The sequence below is a fragment of the Podarcis raffonei genome, chromosome 5 (genome assembly GCF_027172205.1).
Source record: "Podarcis raffonei isolate rPodRaf1 chromosome 5, rPodRaf1.pri, whole genome shotgun sequence".
In the NCBI taxonomy this organism is placed as follows: domain Eukaryota; kingdom Metazoa; phylum Chordata; class Lepidosauria; order Squamata; family Lacertidae; genus Podarcis; species Podarcis raffonei.
In genome coordinates, this window is record NC_070606.1 from 90,073,274 (window position 1) to 90,092,231 (window position 18,958).

Below are 18,958 nucleotides of genomic sequence, written 5' to 3' on the forward strand. Positions count from 1 at the left end.
ACTTTCTTAATTAAAACACACAAAAATAAAATAATGTAGCCTTTGAAGTTTGCCTGAAATGTCTCAAGTAAGGAACGACTGCTTTTTGGAACACACTTTTATATCTAAAGGCCGAGCCAAACCAGCCCCCTGGCCTGTGAGCCCATGAGTAATGGATCTTATGTCGGTGTAAAGGAATGTCAAACTTACAATGTTCCGAGAAGTTCTCCTTTGCACTTCGTTGCCTCCCTGCCTAAGCTGTGGACAGGGAACCACAACGCCTTCGAGATGTCCCTACACCTTTAAAATAACGCATTCGGAAAGGACGGCTGCAAAACGTTACACACACACACACACACACCCTCCCCAATTCTGAGCAAAAATAAGGGGGTAGGGGGTGTTAAAAAGCAATGTACACAAAAACTGCTCGTCTGTTACGAAGAAAGGAAGCCAAAGAAGAAAGAAGGGATGGAGGGGACACGATAGGGGAATTCCATTTTTAAAAACCTTGAAGAAGGGAGGGGGGGAATGCAGAAAGGGGGGGGGGAGGGAAGGAGGGAGGCAGCCACCTGCAACTTCCCCCAATTTGGTACACACAATGAGCTGCTCCTCTATGGTTACATCTCTCTCTCTCTCTCTCTCTTCCTGTTTAGTTTTTTGTCTTTCCATTTTCAAAGATGCTCACATGTTATTTTGGGTGGGGTGGGGTGGGGGCACAGCAGATTCCAGCACTTGGTGAACAGGCTTCACAAGCTGTGAAAAAACAAAAAAAACCCAACAACCTCTTGTCGTCTTCTTCAGGGTGTTAATCGTTTGCCGTGTGTCTTGTCTGTTTTCGCTTTTTTTTTTTTTTAATACACAGTATATGTATATAATTCTTTCTCGGGTTTGGCTGTAGTGGAACTGGCCATGGTTCAATTGGGACTATAGCAGTACATGGGTCAAGGGGACAGTCATTTTGGCTATGTACACATTCATAGTCGGTCCATGGCTTCCAACTAATAGCGCTATTTCCGTAGGTCTAGTACACAAACCTGCAAAGGGAAGGAGAGAAGGGGTGGGGGAAAGTGGGGTGTTTAGAAGTCTATGAAACAACAGACTAATCCACAAGAATATACATTACTTCTTAAGAGCATCAGTTGCATACAACAGAGAAGAGGCCTATTGTCACCTTCCACAGATAGGATATCTCTGACTCATGGGTGCTAGGGCGTCACAAGAGGGGATGAACAACTCGTGTTTTTGCCCTGGGCCTATGTGTACTCCCTCCCGCTATTAGCAAGCACTGATACTGAACGTTGACAGCTGAGAAACAAAGGGCTGCCTCTAATGTAAAGGTAAAGGGACCCCTGACCATTAGGTCCAGTCATGACCGACTCTGGGGTTGCGGCGCTCATCTCCCTTTATTGGCCAAGGGAGCCGGCGTACAGCTTCCAGGTCATGTGGCCAGCATGACTAAGCCGCTTCTGGCGAACCAGAGCAGCGCACGGAAACGCCGTTTACCTTACCGCTGGAGAAGTACCTATTTATCTGCTTGCACTTTGATGTACTTTTGAACTGCTAGGTTGGCAGGAGCAGGGACCAAGCAACGGGAGCTCACCCTGTCGTGGGGATTCGAACCGCCGACCTTCTGATCGGCAAGTCCTAGGCTCTGTGGTTTAACCCACAGCGCCACCTGCGTCCCTTTGCCTCTAATGTGGCGCTAGGTTAAAGTCACTCAGCAGTATTCTTTCGTTCTGATGGCTAAACATTATCTGCCTGCAGAATTATGCTGCACAAGGGAACACAGAAGTAGCTTGCTAGTAACAATGCTGTATGCACGACCCACTGCATGGGGAGCTTCATGCAAAACGGTTGCATTCACATCCTCTAATGCACAACATCAAAAGTTGCCCGTCTGCTGGCACAAGAGTCCTTGAACTAGCAGACAGGGAGCTCCGGGTGCAGCTCAAGATGGTGGCAATCAGGACTCTTACAAGAGCCCCAAAGTTTCCAGAAGTACTAAAAGGCCTTTGGGAGGGGGGGCAAAAAAGGGGCACCCCAAAAAACCTGAGCCCCAAAGAGGACTGAGCATGCTCAGTGCCCACAGAATGCTAAGTGTCTTTTGGTAGGAAAAAGGAAAGTTTGGAGGGGGAATGGAATGGTGTGCCTTAGAAAAGGGCATGGCTGGCACCCTGAGCTTGAGCGCTGCAGGATTTTGTTGCCGGTCCTCCTTGCTGTACACACTGCTGAGTTAAATGGATGTTGGTAGTGAACCTGAGCGTTTTGCTTTTTAAAACAAAACAGAAAAAGTCTTCTCTTGTTCCATGTTCCTCGTACCTACGGGACTGCCTCTTCTGGTATGCCCCGTGGAGGACCTTAAGGTCCATAAATATCAACACCGTAGAGGTCCCAGGCCCTAAGGAAGTTAGATTAGCCTCAACCAGAGCCAGGGCCTTCTCAACACTGGCTCCGGCCTGGTGGAATGATCTGTCTCTTGAGACCAGGGCCCTGCGGGATCTGATCTCTTTCCGCAGGGCCTGTAGGACAGAGTTGTTCCACCCGGCCTTTGGCTTAGAATCAGTTTGATTCCCTCCCCCACTTTCTTTTTCCTTTCTCCTCCTACGAAGAAATTGCACCCTAATGTTTTAATGTTGTATCTTAATCTTTTAAATTGTATTTTAATCAACTTGTTTTTATTATTGGTTGTTAGCCACCCTGAGCCTGGTCTTGGCTGGGGAGGGCAGGGTATAAATAAAAATTTATTATTATTATTAATTTATGGAGGAATAATTTCTTCTGTAGTCTGTTTTACCCACTTCTTCCCCGCATTTGCATGCAGTCATGAGAATCTCAAAAGAATGATTGGAAATTCTTGTTTTGCGGTAGCGCCTTGGTTGGAAACAATAACATTTGAACTCTCTGTGTCAGATCTGAATAGGCGTGGCAATTTGCTTGTCCCTGTAAGAAGCAGGGTGAGGTGGGGGCAGAGTAACTGGACCGTATTTGGGGGTTGTCAGGAAACACAGGATCACAGAAGAAGAAGAAGAAGAAGAGTTTGGATTTGATATCCCGCTTTATCACTACCCGAAGGAGTCTCAAAGCGGCTAACATTCTCCTTTCCCTTCCTCCCCCACAACAAACACTCTGTGAGGTGAGTGGGGCTGAGAGACTTCAGAGAAGTGTGACTGGCCCAAGGTCACCCAGCAGCTGCATGTGGAGGAGCAGGGAATCGAACCCGGTTCACCAGATTACGAGTCCACCACTCTTAACCACTACACCACACTGGGTAGTGTGCAAGAGGGCAAGCAGGAAGACCCGTCGCTGTCTCCACTCAAACAGAAAGCCGCTAATGGTCTTTCCTGTTTGGGAGGGTCAAATGGCCAACCTGGATGGGTGGAGTTGGTCTAAGCCTGGCAACACTTCACTGACTACCTAAGGAGATGCTCCAATGAATGCTTACTTTTTCATTTACTGGTTTCATGTAACATTGCATTAAGTTGTAGCCCCACCTAGCTTGTCACGCAGCAATGGGTCTTCTGGCTTGTTTTAAGAAGCCTCTACATTTCCAAGCTCACTCGGATATTCCAGGAGTGACAAATTGCAAGAACCTGTGTACTTACTGAACCATCTGAAGCACTCGCTCCAACTTTGTCTCCTCCTGCATTCCAGCAAACCTCAAAAATGCCTCCTGTTCCCCGATAACTATGCACTAGAGCACCCGTCTGAAAAAGAAAGAGGGGGGTGAATAGAAAGCAATTAGAATACATTATCATCCTTGTTAATATAAACACATACCACTTGGTTTTCTGTAAGTATACATGCATTCGAAACCACCTACATTCTAAACACGTTCTTTTCCTGTGTGGGATACAAATCTCCAGTAATAAGGAGATGATGGGTGACAACAGAGACATGAGCACATGGACTATTCTCTGCAGTGCCTTTCTGTGCCTGTGGGGGAGACAGAGAGCAAGACGGAACTCTACGACAGGCATAGGCAAACTCAGCTCTCCAGATGTTTTGGGACTACAACTCACATCATCCCTAGCTAACAGGACCAGTGGTCAGGGATGATGGGAATTGTAGTCCCAAAACATCTGGAGGGCTGAGTTTGCCTATGCCTGCTCTACGAGGTCCCTTCCATTTGCAAGTTCTAGAGCAGGAAGTCACTGCTGACAAACAAATGGAATGATATGTTGTGCTCAGCCTGTTTAGCGCTTCTGAACTTAGCCCAGAAGCAAATTGGAGTCTGGTGCAGATGAGCTCAAAGATTTTATATGCCCTCTCTTAGCAAGCCATAGCATTTCTACTTAAGCAGGACTTCTAAAATGTTTTTTGGGGGGCTGCAAGTCACTATTATAGTCCAGCTAGCAGATTATCAATACGCATAGACCCAGGGGAAAAAAGCATATGCACAATGCAAACCCTTCTGGTTCCTTTTAAAAATGCCTCTTTCGCAGGGTCACTTCTGAAATAACACTGTGCTAATAGAGACTTTTAAAAGCAAGGGGAAAGTTAAATGGGAACTAGTCTTCTGAGACTGTATTTGTGACCAGGGAGGGTCTGACTGGCACGCAGGAGCCCATTTTACGAACCTATCAGTTCACCTTAAAAAGCCATTTCTGTGCCAACGATACAGCTTGCGGAACAGCCAACTCTTGTGTTTGATGTCCCCCTCCCTCTTAGATAACCCTGTTTGTTCAGACCCTCTTAGGGCAGAAATCACAACTGCATACTGCATTTTAATGGGAGCCCTGTGCTTGGAAACATGTGCCCTCTCTCTCTCATTCTCAGTCCCAAACATTGGGGAAATCCTTGGTGCATAGGAGAGGAATGGCTGGGAGAAAGAAAACAAAATGGGCAAGGTTCCCGTGGCATTCAAGAGGCATGCTGGATATGAATGGTGAGGACTACTGTCGGGAGGTTCAACAGCAATAAAGGGCCACGTTCCCTATCACCAAGTGTTGCCATTCTAGAAGCAAGAAAAAGACCCCAAACACCCTGAAAGGTATCATCATCATCATCATCATCATCATCATCATCACTTAGCCCCTGATATTAAAAGCTGCCCTGGCAAATCCGATTGAGGAGTATGGGGCAAGAACACTAAGAAAGAAGGGAATTTAAATAAAATAGCTAAACGCAAACAACCGCCCAAGTAGACGCACCTGTGTATTCCAGATGTGTACACATTTGTCGAAAGAGCCACTGGCCAGGTACCTGCCGTCAGGACTGAAAGCTACACTGTACACAGGTTCTTGGTGTTTCGTCAAGGTGTGGATGCAGATCCCTCTGTCTACATCCCATAACCGAACTGTAGAATCGAAAGATGCACTGCCGAGAAGGGAAAGAACGGGAGGGGGAAGCAATTGCTGTCATTTCAATATTGACTTTAGAATGTATTTACCTATGCTTCTTTCTTTAAAAAACAAAACAAAACCATGCACTGGGGGGAATTAAGGGTGGAGGAAGAAAAGCAAAAGAATGAGGGGCGTGCAACAGAAGAGGTGCAGCAGAAAACATGCATTAAAAGGGCTGATCTTTCATAATCAGGGCTGTGTAGTTGCCTGCCCCTGTAACAACCCCCTTGGACCCTACAATCGTAATTGTAGAAGAAGAAGAGTTTGGATTTGGTATCCCGCCTTTCACTCCCTTTAAGGGGTCTCAAAGCGGCTAACATTCTCCTTTCCCTTCCTCCCCCACAACAAACACTCTGTGAGGTGAGTGGGGCTGAGAGACTTCAAAGAAGTGTGACTGGCCCAAGGTCACCCAGCAGCTGCATGTGGAGGAGCGGAGACGCGAACCCGGTTCCCCAGATTACGAGTCCACCGCTCTTAACCACTACACCACACTGGCTAGACTTTAGCTTCATTATTATAACGACCTGTTTCATTATGATTAAATATCCATATCTGGATTTCCTCGGGCTAGTTGGCACTTACCTACCACAGATTCCGGCGTATTAGGTGCCAGCAGCTGCCAATTTGAGGGGGTTGACTTATACGCCCAGTCTTATATGCAGCAGCTCTGCTGGGCAGCAGCAGTGGGTGGTGGGCTCTACGCCGGGAGGAAGCTGCCCAGCGAAGCCGGCTTAGCATCGCTGGGCAGCTTTGCCGGGCGGCTTCCTCCCGGCGTGGAGCCCGCTGCCCACTGCCACTGCCCAGCGAACCCATACCCGGCGTATAAGACGACCCCCGACTTTTTAGAGGATTTTCCAGGGTTAAAAAGTCATCTTATACGCCGGAATCTACGGTAGGTTGCGAGTATTGCAGCGTTCTGCAAAACAAGCAGTATTCCAAGAAAAGGCCTAGGACATTATCACCCTGGGGCACTCCTGAATTCGGTCACATCCCCAACAAACGTTTAAAATGCATGGCTTCACCCAAAGAATCCTGGGAACCCCGTTTGGTTAAGGAAGCCGGGAACTGCAGCAAATGGAACAATGTGTTGTGCTCAGCCTGTACTGTACTGCTGCTCTACGAGGGATAAGCTACAGTTCCCATGATTCTTTGGGGTGAGAGGAAGTCATGGGCTTTAAACGTTCAGTGCAGACTTGACCTTTGAAATAGGATGAGGCACTTGTAGCTGGTTCTGTTTGCCCTCCAAAGGAGAGTGACGAGCACATGCTCAAATACACAAATGAGCATAATAGCAGGCTTCTTAGAACATGCAAAGGGTTGAAATGGAGACAAGGAGGGGTGCACATACAAGCCCCGTCCAAAACAGCCTGGCAAGCTCTTCAGATCTTTCTGCAATTGGTAGGAAGATCTGAAGAAGTGTGTGCATTTTAAGGTGTTCAATTGAGCATGGTTTGAGACCTCCCTGTGAGAGGGAGGCCCATCCATCTGTGGACCCCGATTATCCCCCCTCGCATTGGGGGAGTCCCCACAGTTTAATCCTCCATGTGCCGAGGATGAATTTTGATGCCTTAGCATAGCTGCTGTCTCCCCCATGAAAATATTACCTTGCTAACATAAGATTGGCATTTGGGTTGTTTGTTCCTGGCCCCGTAGGACTCCATTTGATAGTATAAATTTCTTTGTTGTGTGCTTGTAGATCGTGGACACAACTATCTTGTTTCATACTCCAGATCTAAGAGAGGTCAAGAGAGGAGAAAGAGCGTATCAACTTTCTGTGCAAAGGGTTTCCCAGCAAATTTCGCAACCCTCTTCCTTCCGCCAAAGCAAAGAAACACACAGTGCAAATGAAGACACTTTGCTCCGGGGGTTTTCGAGTCCAATTCTCATGTGAACTTGGCACTGCATTTGCAGGCGCTCGGTCCCCGTTCTGCAATCCGTTCTGCACACAGCTGTGGCAATTTCCACAGCACCCAATGCCAAAAGAGGCTCGTCGCGAAGCACTGAAAGGAAGTGCAAAAAATGTGTGGAGAGCTGCTTCATGAAGGCAGCCTCCTATTTGCAGTGAACTCCAGGTGTTCTCTCCTGCCCACCTAGCAGTTCGAAAGCACATCAAAGTGCAAGTAGATAAATAGGTACCGCTCCGGCGGGAAAGTAAACGGCGTTTCCGTGCGCTGCTCTGGTTCGCCAGAAGTGGCTTAGTCATGCTGGCCACATGACCCGGAAGCTGTACGCCGGCTCCCTCGGCCAATAAAGCGAGATGAGCGCCGCAACACCAGAGTCGGTCACGACTGGACCTAATGGTCAGGGGTCCCTTTACCTTTACCAGGTGTTCTCTACAGAAGTGTTGATTTGGAAAGGACCCTGAGGGTGATCTAGTCCAACCCCCTGCGATGCAAGAATCTCAACACAGAATCATAAAATTGCTAAACTGCACACGCGTATGGGATGAGAATGTGCTTTCATAGGACGGAAACCAACACAAACAAACAAATAAATTCCAGTGTGTGGTTAAAAACGCTGCAGGGTATCCCTCTCTAAAAACATGCGGAACTGCTGCTGGGTTTATGTAAAGGGAACCGTACTAGCTAGTTCTGGACAATACTGAACTAAATGAACCAATGGTCTGACTCTGTATAGACTCAGCTCCCTGTTCCTTTCGTTGTAGACTATAATCCTCTGGAACAGCGACAATTCCTGTTCTGCGTTCAAAAAGGCAGCCACTAAACCAAGACACCAGGGTGGTATTTAAGTTTTACTCAGAATAGATCCACTGCAATTAATGAACGTCAACAAGTTAGGTCCATTCATTTCACTGAGTGCACTCCCAGTAAAATTTAGTTGGGTGCCAACCTGGGGGAATATGTTACGCTAAAACAAGTGAAACAAGGGGCTGATATGAGCTGATAGCCACACCAAGTGCTTTTTAAAGTCAGGAAGATGAAGCAAGTAAATTAAATTGACTGACAAGCGCAAGGAAAAGGAAGGTCTTCCTGCAACACTAAATCTAGTCATTGAAAACGTAACAAAGCCTCAACATGCTGGGATTGGGATTAGCAAAGGTGGCTTTAGGAGCAAATTCATGAGGACAGGCTAATCAATGGCTATTGGCCAAGTATCATTCAATACTCAATACTGGGGGTCTTTAAGGGCAGAAAGTGGAAAATGCTGGAAGATACTAGTTCATTCTACAAGGTTCTTTTCTTTTTTTACTGATAAGAGTTGGAAATGTTATGTTATGTTTTGGCTATCTCAAGGTCACACTGAGATAGATAAATTTGTGCGCTCAGCAAACTGGTAATTCTTTTTTACTTTCATTTTCGACCTTGAACGTTTGCAGATTTCTCTGAAGTTGTGTGTGTGTGTGTGTGTGTTTTGCCTTCCATGTGTTTTTTTGCCTTTCGTGAAAAATTCCTCTTTTACTGATGAACCTTTGATTCTGCGTGTTTTATTACTTCCAAGACGCATTCACTCCAAATATACGTTTCTGCAACTCTGCTTTTCATCAGGACATGGAGTGCCTAGGATTTTAGGCCGATTCCTGTCACAAGCAAGAGAATGGGGGCATCCAAAAGGAGATTTGACTTCATGGGCTGGTCCAGAAAGATGTTTCTGATGGCATTATAGGACACCAGGTCCAATTTTGCCAAAGATGACTAACAACGTTGCCAGTCAAAAGAAGGCCAAAGCCTTCTTGGATACATAGCGATAAACTCCACCTAAGAACGTGACTGAAATAGTATAGCACAAGTAGTTTATTATAAAACCAGATCACCCGGTGTTGTACATTTTACCTTTAAAGTCATGTCATCGGAACAAGATGCCAGAAGATTACCAGTGGGATCCCATTTGATTGCGTTAACTTCATTCTGAAATTTAAGAGCAAGAGGGAAGTTGACGTTTCCCATTTCATTGACATAAGAGGACAGGGAAATAAAAGGAAGGCTCTTCCAACTCAGTAACAACATGGTGGCACCATTAATCCAGAAGGAACAGTGCTGAAATTTGATGGAACATGTCTGGCTTGAAATTATTCAGAGATGGGCAATGGACACAGCAGGCATACCACTCAGATTGCATCTGAAGCACACTTACGAAAAAGTTTTGCTAATTCAATGGGGCCTCCTTTGGAGGAGCTTAGTAACAGCATCATGGCACCATCTTTGCCTATGCAAATTGTACAGTCAATGCAAAAGCTGTATGGGGCACACACAGGCTATGCCTCCCCTTACAACCGGCTGAGCTAACGTAAGAATCTGTAAGGTATTCACAACTTTCAAAAGAATCCAAGAATCCATGCCTGGAATCTGGAACAGATCTCTCATGAACTGACGGGAAACGCTGTGATCTTATGGGAACTGCAGCTTGGGGGTGCAGGTCCTTCATGGAAGTAGCATATGGTGCTGGGCTGAGGTGACACGGCAGCAGGAAAGCTCTGAGCCATCCGGCGACAGGATCACATCTCTTAACTTTGCTCCATATGTGCAGCTTATACTAAACAAGTGGAACATTGCTTTAAAAACAGAACAGAACTATACTTACGGTGTGGCCCTGGAAAGTTTTGATGGGCTTATCTTGGCCTAGTTTACAGACGTGAATACACATATCTGTGCTACAGGAGGCGAATGTGTTGTTGCTCTGCCAGTCAACATCTAACGCTGGTGCTATTGACAGACAGACAGACAAAATGTTAAGCAGAAACATAACCACCCCCCTGTATTCATGAGCAAACGGTATCAAGGTATCAGCCTAGAGCAGAGCAGAATGTAAAATCCAGAGGGGATTGCCCTTGTCGCTCACTTTCATCTTTCTATATGGTTCTTATATACAGTGGATCCTCGGGTTATGTACCGTCCTCCTTACGAACGCTTTGGGTAACAAGCTCCACCAACACAGAAGTAAATGCTCCTGGTTGCAAACTTTGCCCTGGGATGTGAGTGGAAGTTGTGCGCCTTTGGCACGGCGGCAGCAGGAAGGCCCATTAGCAAAAGTGCGCCTCATGTGAAGAACAGTTTCGGGTTAAGAACAGACCTCTGGAACGGATTACGTTTGTATCCAGAGGTACCACTGTACTGTGGTATTTTTATGTATTGCAATTTTGCTGTTATTTTTACTGATGATAATTTAAGTAACGATTCATTGCAATTGTCGAGAGTGAATTTCTGCTTAATTATTATTTGCTGATATTCTGCAAGTTCATTTTAAAGTCTGCTGTTATATTCTAACAAATTACTGCATACTACAGAGTGTTACCTTGGAAGTCGAATGCAATCTGTTCCGGAAGTCCGTTCGACTTCCAAAACATTTGGGAACCAAGGCGCGGCTTCCAATTGGTTGCAGGAAGCTCCTGCAGCCAACCGGAAGCCGCGTCGGGTGTTCGGGTCCCAAAGAACGTTCACATACCAGAACACTCACTTCCGGGTTTGCGGCGTTCGGGAGCCAAAACGTTCGACTCGCAAGGCGTTTTGTTTGTATTTAATTTGATGTAAGTTGTTTATTTAAAGTCATATTTTTATTATGACTTATTTGCATGGGAATGGATTGCTATAAGATGTGTGATGTTTGTTGTACATTTTGTTCTTCAGTTTGTAAACGGCCTTGCAATATAGCAATATACAAAGGCGGTATACAAATTAAAAGTGAAATGAAACAAACTCTGGAAAGAGGTCTCTTTGCACATGCCTGGAAGCCTTCGGTGTTTAAAAGGATGTGTGTCATCACAGCCCCTCTCCCCAACGCTACAGGCCTTGGAGGATGCAAAGCAAGTGCAGAAGGGACTGTCCCCTTGGCCTGCACTTGCCCCCTATTTCACCTGCACAAGGCACTTGGTGGAACAAGGAAGCAGTATGAATATGGGAAATCCAGGTTCAAATTGCTGCTCAGCCATAGTGCTCAATGGAAACATATATTTAGGGAGATATTGCCCAACCTAACCTACTGCACAGGACTGATGATATTTTAGGTGGGAAAATCATAAAATCACGGAGTTGGAAGGGACCTCAAACATCTTCTACAGTCCAGCCCGCTGCAATGCAGGAATCTTTCGCCCAACATAAGGCTTGACCCCACGACCCCAAGATTAAGATGTTCTGCGTCAAGCAGAAACTTAAAATCATTACTCTCAAATCACAGATCCTGAGACCCGAAGGTCAAGACGAGACTGTGTCATCTGTTGCCATAAACAATGCAGATTTAACCGAGAATACAAAAATTAGCCCAGATGGCTCTTTGGAAGAGGACAAGGCCAGAGGAAGACGAGATCTGAACTGACATGCCGGAGACTCTGGATTTAACAAGGTGGTTCCATCTGCAGGTTTTCAAAAGCTATACCAACTCAAATGCAAGGTGCAATGGATGGTGTACTAAACGTATCTTCTTTTTATAATGTAGCAAAGAGATTTTGTGCACAGTCGTGCTTTTTTTAAAAAAAGAGTTATGGATAATCTTGATTTTAATCAGGACCAACTGAGCCTTAAAAGGCAGCGTCTTCCACTGTTAATTGCCCCTCCCCTAGTTTTCAAAACTAATTGCTTCTTTGAAAAGAAATACGTACCAGAATGGAAAGGAAACTGCTGTTTGGCTTCTCCAGTATGTGCATCCCAAATAATTGTGGTCTGAATTAAAACAAACAAACAAACAAACAGCAAAAGACCATAAAATTGCTTTTGTAGATCTCACTCGTTGCTAAAGTCTGCCAAACCGGCATTATTCAGATTGTATGTTCTGTAGGTTTGCTATTTAAAAATGCCCCAAGCAAAAGTTTATCTACCAGACAGGTGCAGCTTACAAGTTTGCGTTATTAGAAAGCAGTTCCTAATATCCATATTACTCGTCTGTAATCTCCTAATTAGCTCATCTCCCTTCAAATATTTGCAGGCTGCAGCGTCTGCCTTCAGCTAACCACTTAGTGCCCGACACATTATTTGCACACCAACAGCTCCCTCCTGCCCCAAAAGCGGTTTCAGGGGTGGGTGATGTGAAGTAGAGAGCGTGCTAAACCCTTTCTCCACCAGCTGCTTATCCACTCTAAATCCAACACAAGCTCCCTTTCCTTTGTGCAAGGTTGAAAACTTGTTTGCCTTCACTGTGACATATAATGACTAGAAAACCTTCATGTTCATGAGATTAAGAGCTACTGCAAAGAGGATGACTTCTGGCCTGTTTGAGAAATCTCTCTCGCGCACGCTCTCTCTCTCTCTCTCTCTCTCTCTCTCTCTCTCTCTCTCACTCTCTCACACACACACACAGAGTGATTTTACCCAGGACAAAATTGGAATCAACAAGCTTTAGGCTCCCTTCCCATCCTTTCTGTGCTGAGAAAACGACACAGGGATCCCTTAATTTATTTAAAAGGACTATCCCGATTGCCCTTTTCAGAGAGATCCCATGAGTGCATTTATTTGGCAAAGTTACATCAAACTGGATTATCTACATAGCATTTCCCATAATGGCCTTGTGATGTGGATTTTCCGAGTTAATGTATTTCATATTATTTTTGCTGTAAGTGATAATAACTTCTTCTTATTAATATTATCATCATCCTGCTGCCCAGTTAATTGAGGGCACCTTTTCAACTGGTCAAAAGCTTTTTAAGTGCTTCAAACCAACTGATAGGACTAAATGCTTCATTCTTGAAGCATCTGCTTAAAACTTCCTGTGAATGTGAAACATACATTTGTCCTATTGGGTCAGGGAGATCAGTGGCAGCTCCCTGTCGAGTGCACACAGCATAGCAAATTTGGGTTTCCTGCTGCAAAATGCATTAAGCAAGAAAAGGGAAACCCAAGGGGACGTCATGCATAAACTGCAGGAAATGTTCTCTGCAATTCTCCATATAATTGTCTGCTTGCCTTAAGCTGCTCCAGCCTTGGGAATGTTCACTTGCTCTCAGAAGTTCGCCATTTGACAGTTCGCCCCCACCATACTTGAGCGAACTGCAATTTCCACTAGTATTAAGAGACCACATTTGTTGTCAAGAATGCTCATAAGTCACCTGCTATATTAAGGCATAGTGAAGATTGTTGTTTCCAAACCCAGACAGGCTCTCACATGGCCTTACTGTCTTTTTTTCTGTTGGGTTTTCAAATCTAAACCTGTTTGGTGCGCCCCATAATTTGATCTCGCCGAAATGGGATTATTGAAGAAGCCAGATGCTGTCTCACCTTGTCCACGCCTGCGCTCAATATGAAGTTGCCCTTTTTGTTCCATTTTAACGCGAATATGGGACCTTTATGTTGCCCTAACGTGCTGGCGAGATTACCTGGACAATAAAGAGAGCATTTATTACAATTCTAAAATGGGACAACGAAAGATCGAAACAAATTATGCTATGCACAAGAGAAGAAAAAAAGGACACTGGAACAAAATTACACAAAGTTACAAAAGAAAGAAAAAAGAAGACGACTGGAGAACTGTGTGCTCACCATCTTTAGTCCATATCCTTGCAAATCCATCGTATGACCCTGTTGCTAGAAGCGTACCTTCGCTCTGTGGGGCAAAAGAAGAAGAAGAGAAGAAGAGTGTGGATTTGATATCCCGCTTTATCACTACCCTAAGGAGAATCAAAGCGGCTAACAATCTCCTTTCCCCTCCTCCCCCACAACAAACACTCTGTGAGGTGAGTGGGGCTGAGAGACTTCAGAGAAGTGTGACTAGCCCAAGGTCACCCAGCAGCTGCATTTGGAGGAGCGGGGAAGCGAACCCGGTTCACCAGATTACTACCAACAGATTTTCTTAAAGCCTGTTCCAATACTATTCCAGGGTGAGTCTTTATTGCATCGATGGGGGTGGTGCGGTGCGGAATCCATTTAAAGACTCTTCACCAAGATACCCCTCTTCCACTTTTTCCAGGTCTGGAGAACCTGACGCCCACCAGATATTGTTGAACTGCAATCCCATCATCCCCGACTATTGGCCATGGGAGTTATGAGTTCCCTACCTCCCTGACCTACACCTTTGTTTTTTTCTTTGTTATGCTTCTCTGTTGCTGATCTGGGACTATTATAAAGCTCACTTGTAACTTTACTTGCTCTTTTGCATTTCCTGCCTTTAGTTTCTTTGCCCAGACAGCTGATTTAAGTGCGCTCAAGGGCTTGTGCATGCCTTCTGTGTACACAATAAAACACTCCTGAAAGCCCACTGAGTCTTGAAAGTTCTCTTCTGCGCAGAAGAGGGAGCGGATGTGCTTCCTGAATCCTTATGGGGTTGCAAAGTTCAGCCTTCCAGATAATATCCCAGCTACGCCAAATGTTGACCTTTCAGCAGGTATGCATTTTACTGGTTACCATGGGCATTGGTGGCATTAAAAGCAGCGATGAAAGGGACACGGTCAACTCACAATTCAAAGTGGAAAGTTCAGAAAAGAACTCCCTCATCCCCCCCTGTGGATGCCCACTGTAACTTGGAAGCTGAAAATATGGGTTTTGCAAAGTACGTTTGGAGCACCGGGGAGTTTCTGCTTACATTCCAATCTAGGGATGTCACGTCTTTGTTGCTCGGTACATCTTGGCCCCCTTCTCGTATACAGTGCCGAAGGACCAGCTGTGTGGATCCACTGGTACTGTTTTCACTAAGGTTCCATATTCTTGCCGTTGAATCTCCCGATCTGCAAAATAAACAGGGATCATGGGCTTCTTTGAGCCAATAATTTACCACCACCTTGCAAGAGCAAAAGGTGTGGGTAACACTGCCTGGTCACAACCATTCCCAGAATTACAGGCTCTTTTGCTACAAACGTTCAAATAAGTCTTTCGCATTTCTCCTCTGTGTGCAGTAACGCTACATGGACCTCATTCCGCTGTTTTGAATGGGAACGCTTTTATGTTGCCCAAAATAACGCGCTTACCACTTTCGCCACTGCAAAGAGCCAAGAAGCTACGGCTAATTATGCCAAAACGAACACAAAAATCCCCACTTTTAAAGCATGCCACTTTGTCGGCACCATTGTGCGATTCAAGCAGTCCTATTCCCCAGGTCTTCAGAGAAGAGCTGGACCACTAATTAAAGTATCCACAGCTGGAGGATACCAAACCACCTGTCGCAGTGTGCAAAATATATGGGGACAACTAGCAAATAAACTAGCAGTGTGCCACAAGCTGGCCTCCAATTTTTTAAAAGATTTATTCCCCTGCAAGCGAGCCTTCCATTTTTCTCCTTCATTCTCAGGGAGTCCCCCCCACCCAACACAATTGCTTCAGAATTTTGGTGGGTGTTAGGCTGAGCTTATATTTTATAACAGTGAGGTGGTTCTGGGGGTTAGACTTTCCTTTAAGCATTTATCCAGCATGCTTCTTGATATGAAAAAACAATAACACCCATGGGATTTTGAAGAAGAGGAGTTTGGATTTGATACCCCGCTTTATCACTACCCTAAGGAGTCTCAAAGTGGCTAACATTCTCCTTTCCCTTCCTCCCCCACAACAAACACTCTGTGAGGTGAGTGGGGCTGAGAGACTTCAGAGAAGTGTGACTGGCGCAAGGTCACCCAGCAGCTGCATGTGGAGGAGCGGAGACACGAACCCGGTTCCCCAGATTACAAATCTACCGCTCTTAACCACTACACCACACTGGCTCTGGAAGCTGTGGAAGTTGGCTACCAAGTGCCTCAGAACAGCATGCTTACTGATTTTGTTTTTAAGGTAAGTTCTTCCTCTCTCTCTCTCTCTCTCTCTCTCTCTCTTTGCCTTTTGTTTTTTTAAAAAAGAACTTTCTGCACAGATAAGAAGTTAAAAACTAAAAAACTAAAAAGACTCAACTTCTCTATACAAAACAAACAGATGCCAGATGTGTGGTCGGCGGCCTCCCCGCCTTCTTGTGCTTAAAGAAATGGCTGTGCAACCGGAGTAAAGAACTGCCTCTGTAAATTTCTTTAGGGGAAACATACCCAGAGGCCAGGAGGTCGCAAACAGGGTTCCACGCACAGATGAATACTTCTGATTCATGGCCACGCAGCACCACTGCTTTGTTAGAAGGGATTTCGACGTCGCCATCTACTTCCATCATATCTGTGTGATTATCTGCAGAACAGAGGACAACAACAGGGGGGAGGTGTGTTACTATGGACCCGCTCCTTCCTTGAATCCTGCCTTTTGGCCTGCAGGACCACGGACAGCACACCTTGGTTGCTTGGTACATCTTTGCCCCGACCCCACCGCCATCTTACATATAGTGCTGATGGACCAGAGGGCACTGTTTCGTGCAGCAGCAGTCAGCAGGGAAGGTGGCGGTGCTTATCTGACCTCTCACCAGCACTGCTACTTGGAGAGCGGGCTTCTTAGAGACTTCCTTCTCAGTTTGATCCTTTCTCGTGGTTCTGAATGTTTCATGGTATTTTATGCATTACTACTGGCTGATAATTTTAATTGATTACAGTTTAGTAATTCTTTGATGTAATGGTTAAGTGCGAGCTGTGTAACTAGTGTTTGCTGATAAATTTAACGCTATTCGAATGGATTATTGAACATTGCTTTATTTGCTTATTTTAAGGTTAGGTTGTCATTACAACTTTTTATTGGATCAGATTATTAGGCGTGTGAGATCTCTGCAGTCTGCTTTGTTGTTTCTTCAGCTTACAAACCCGTCTTGTGTATAGTAATATAGAAAGGGCGGTATACGATTTAAAACTGAAATGAAATTTCAGCACAGTGCAAATGCACTGGCAGAACCAATCCGCCACTCATGCTGGTGCACTTGCACTGCACCAACCTCCCTGATGCCTCTCCCTTCCTGGTAAGCACAGCGACACCAGGGAAACAGAAAATATTACTGCTCCGTCCCACCAACCACTACTGGTTTTCAGCAGGTTTTCACACTCTAACCATTGACTCTGAGCACATACTCTGTTGGGCTTTTCTCTGCTTCCCTTGATCACTGGGCCTTCTGGCACACCCTCCTACATCTAAGCATCAGAAGCAATGTGCCCTTTCTATAGGTTGGTGCAACTGAACTGCATTCAAGCCACCAAATGGGGTCCTAGGAGTGGAGATTCAGAGTAGTGTAGTGGACACAATGCTGGACTTAGCGGGGATGGGGATTTCTATCTCCTATCTCCTATCCAGCCATGAAGGTCAGAGTAACCTTAGACCAGTCACAACCTCCCTGTTTAATTGACCTCAGAGGACTGTTTTGATTATACAAGTTAGGGGAACCATGTTGATGTATAAGGATGTAGAGAAAAAAGGACAAGAAAGAGGTACTTAGGTGTGCTGGTTAATTTTGGGCATATTTGTCCTGCACCTGGTTAACCATGTGAGAGTGACTCAGCAAGCATGTGAGAGTGACTCAGCACAATCTAAAGTATAAATACCCTTGTGTTTGAAGCAAGTTTGCTCTTGGCTCCTGCCCTGGGCCAGAGCCTAGTCTGTGTTGGAACACTGCAAGACCGTATGCTGCTGGAAAGACCGTGTACTACAACAGTATGTAACTGCTAAGCTGTGGATCTGCTTTATATTGCCCATAAATGGACTGTGTAGTGTTTTTCTGTTTCACTGGAACACTCCGCTGATGTGTTGAATGGGCACTCTGTATATGCCCCAATAAAGCATGTATGCTATCTCAAGATCTTTGGAGGTTTTAGTAATAGTGAATAATAATTGCCTTAAGAGCAAAGCCAAAATATTTCTTGTGTGCATACAAATTATGTATTTCTACATAATTTCTACAAATTATGTATTTGTCACCGCATGCATTTTTTATCTTCATTGTTCGTGTACTTTATTATGCTAAAGTAATAAAGTTTCTAGGGTGATGCAGGGCTGAGGGCAAGACAAGACCACCTTAACTCTGATTTAAACATACGCTGTAATGAAAAACTCTCCTACCCCCATACAGATCATTTTGCCATATTCAGCTAACTCCACGGAGGTGTGTGGCAAACCAGTGGCTAATCATGACAAGGTACAGTAAGTTGCTTTATTTACTTTGGCAAGGAAGCCATATTTAATCCACATTGGCCTGTCTGTTTAAACAAGCAAAAGTCAACAGTTTTGAGTCTAAGCTGGTGGCGACGTTTTTCTAGTATTTCAAAAGGAAATTGAAACTCCAAAAGGTGAAATCAGATTAAGCCAAGGGAGCCAAGGACAGAAAGTTATGGTTAGCAAATGCAATCCACTTCCTGTTTTGGAGATCTGTGCACAACCTTTGCAAGTCTGGTGACTAATTTAAGAGTGACCTATCTGCAAAAGCACACATGCAAGACAGAGGGTAGAGGGCCAGCATTTTCCCCAAGTCATCTCAGTATCCCTCGCACTGGATACAGAAGCTACACAAATCCTTCTTTCTGCAAAGGCAGACAGAGAGCAGGTATCATTTGCGTTTCCAGCCAGTAGGGGTGGCTGGTAAATCACATTATCTTTAGACCAGTAGTCTGGATTTCTAGCATAAGCGGCAACTCACAGTTAACAAGCAAAAAAAGAAGGGCTGGAAAGCACCAACAATCACCCTGGCTTCTAAATCCAAACATGGAAAGGAATGGAGACATTAGTTTTAAAGAGAACGTGCATTTCTGCAGGTTTACCAATGCAAATAAAAGCCAAGTGTTGGAAGCATACTTTAGGGGAGAGCTTGGGCTCACAGTTAACCTTCCACTGCCAGCAGAGTCCAGCTTGCTGCTGGGACCCTTGCAAACAATGCTGGTCTGATCC

At 45.2% G+C, this 18,958-nt stretch overlaps 1 protein-coding gene across 3 annotated transcripts in view; it reads right to left on the bottom strand.

Moving 5' to 3' along the window:
- Positions 1–641: 641 nt before the first annotated feature.
- TBL1XR1 (TBL1X/Y related 1) overlaps positions 642–18,958 on the bottom strand; it is a 161,678-nt gene continuing 143,361 nt past the window's right edge. For all 3 annotated transcript variants that reach the window (XM_053390592.1, XM_053390589.1, XM_053390590.1), the window contains exons 6-16: positions 16,201–16,333; positions 14,781–14,922; positions 13,742–13,805; positions 13,481–13,578; positions 11,872–11,932; positions 9,861–9,982; positions 9,113–9,187; positions 6,926–7,053; positions 5,130–5,295; positions 3,582–3,683; positions 642–1,013 (exon numbers count right to left, since the gene is read on the bottom strand). In XM_053390592.1, coding sequence (XP_053246567.1) covers positions 987–1,013; positions 3,582–3,683; positions 5,130–5,295; positions 6,926–7,053; positions 9,113–9,187; positions 9,861–9,982; positions 11,872–11,932; positions 13,481–13,578; positions 13,742–13,805; positions 14,781–14,922; positions 16,201–16,333 — 1,118 coding nt within the window. In that variant the 3' untranslated portion in view covers positions 642–986. The remainder of the gene's footprint in view (positions 1,014–3,581; positions 3,684–5,129; positions 5,296–6,925; positions 7,054–9,112; positions 9,188–9,860; positions 9,983–11,871; positions 11,933–13,480; positions 13,579–13,741; positions 13,806–14,780; positions 14,923–16,200; positions 16,334–18,958) is intronic.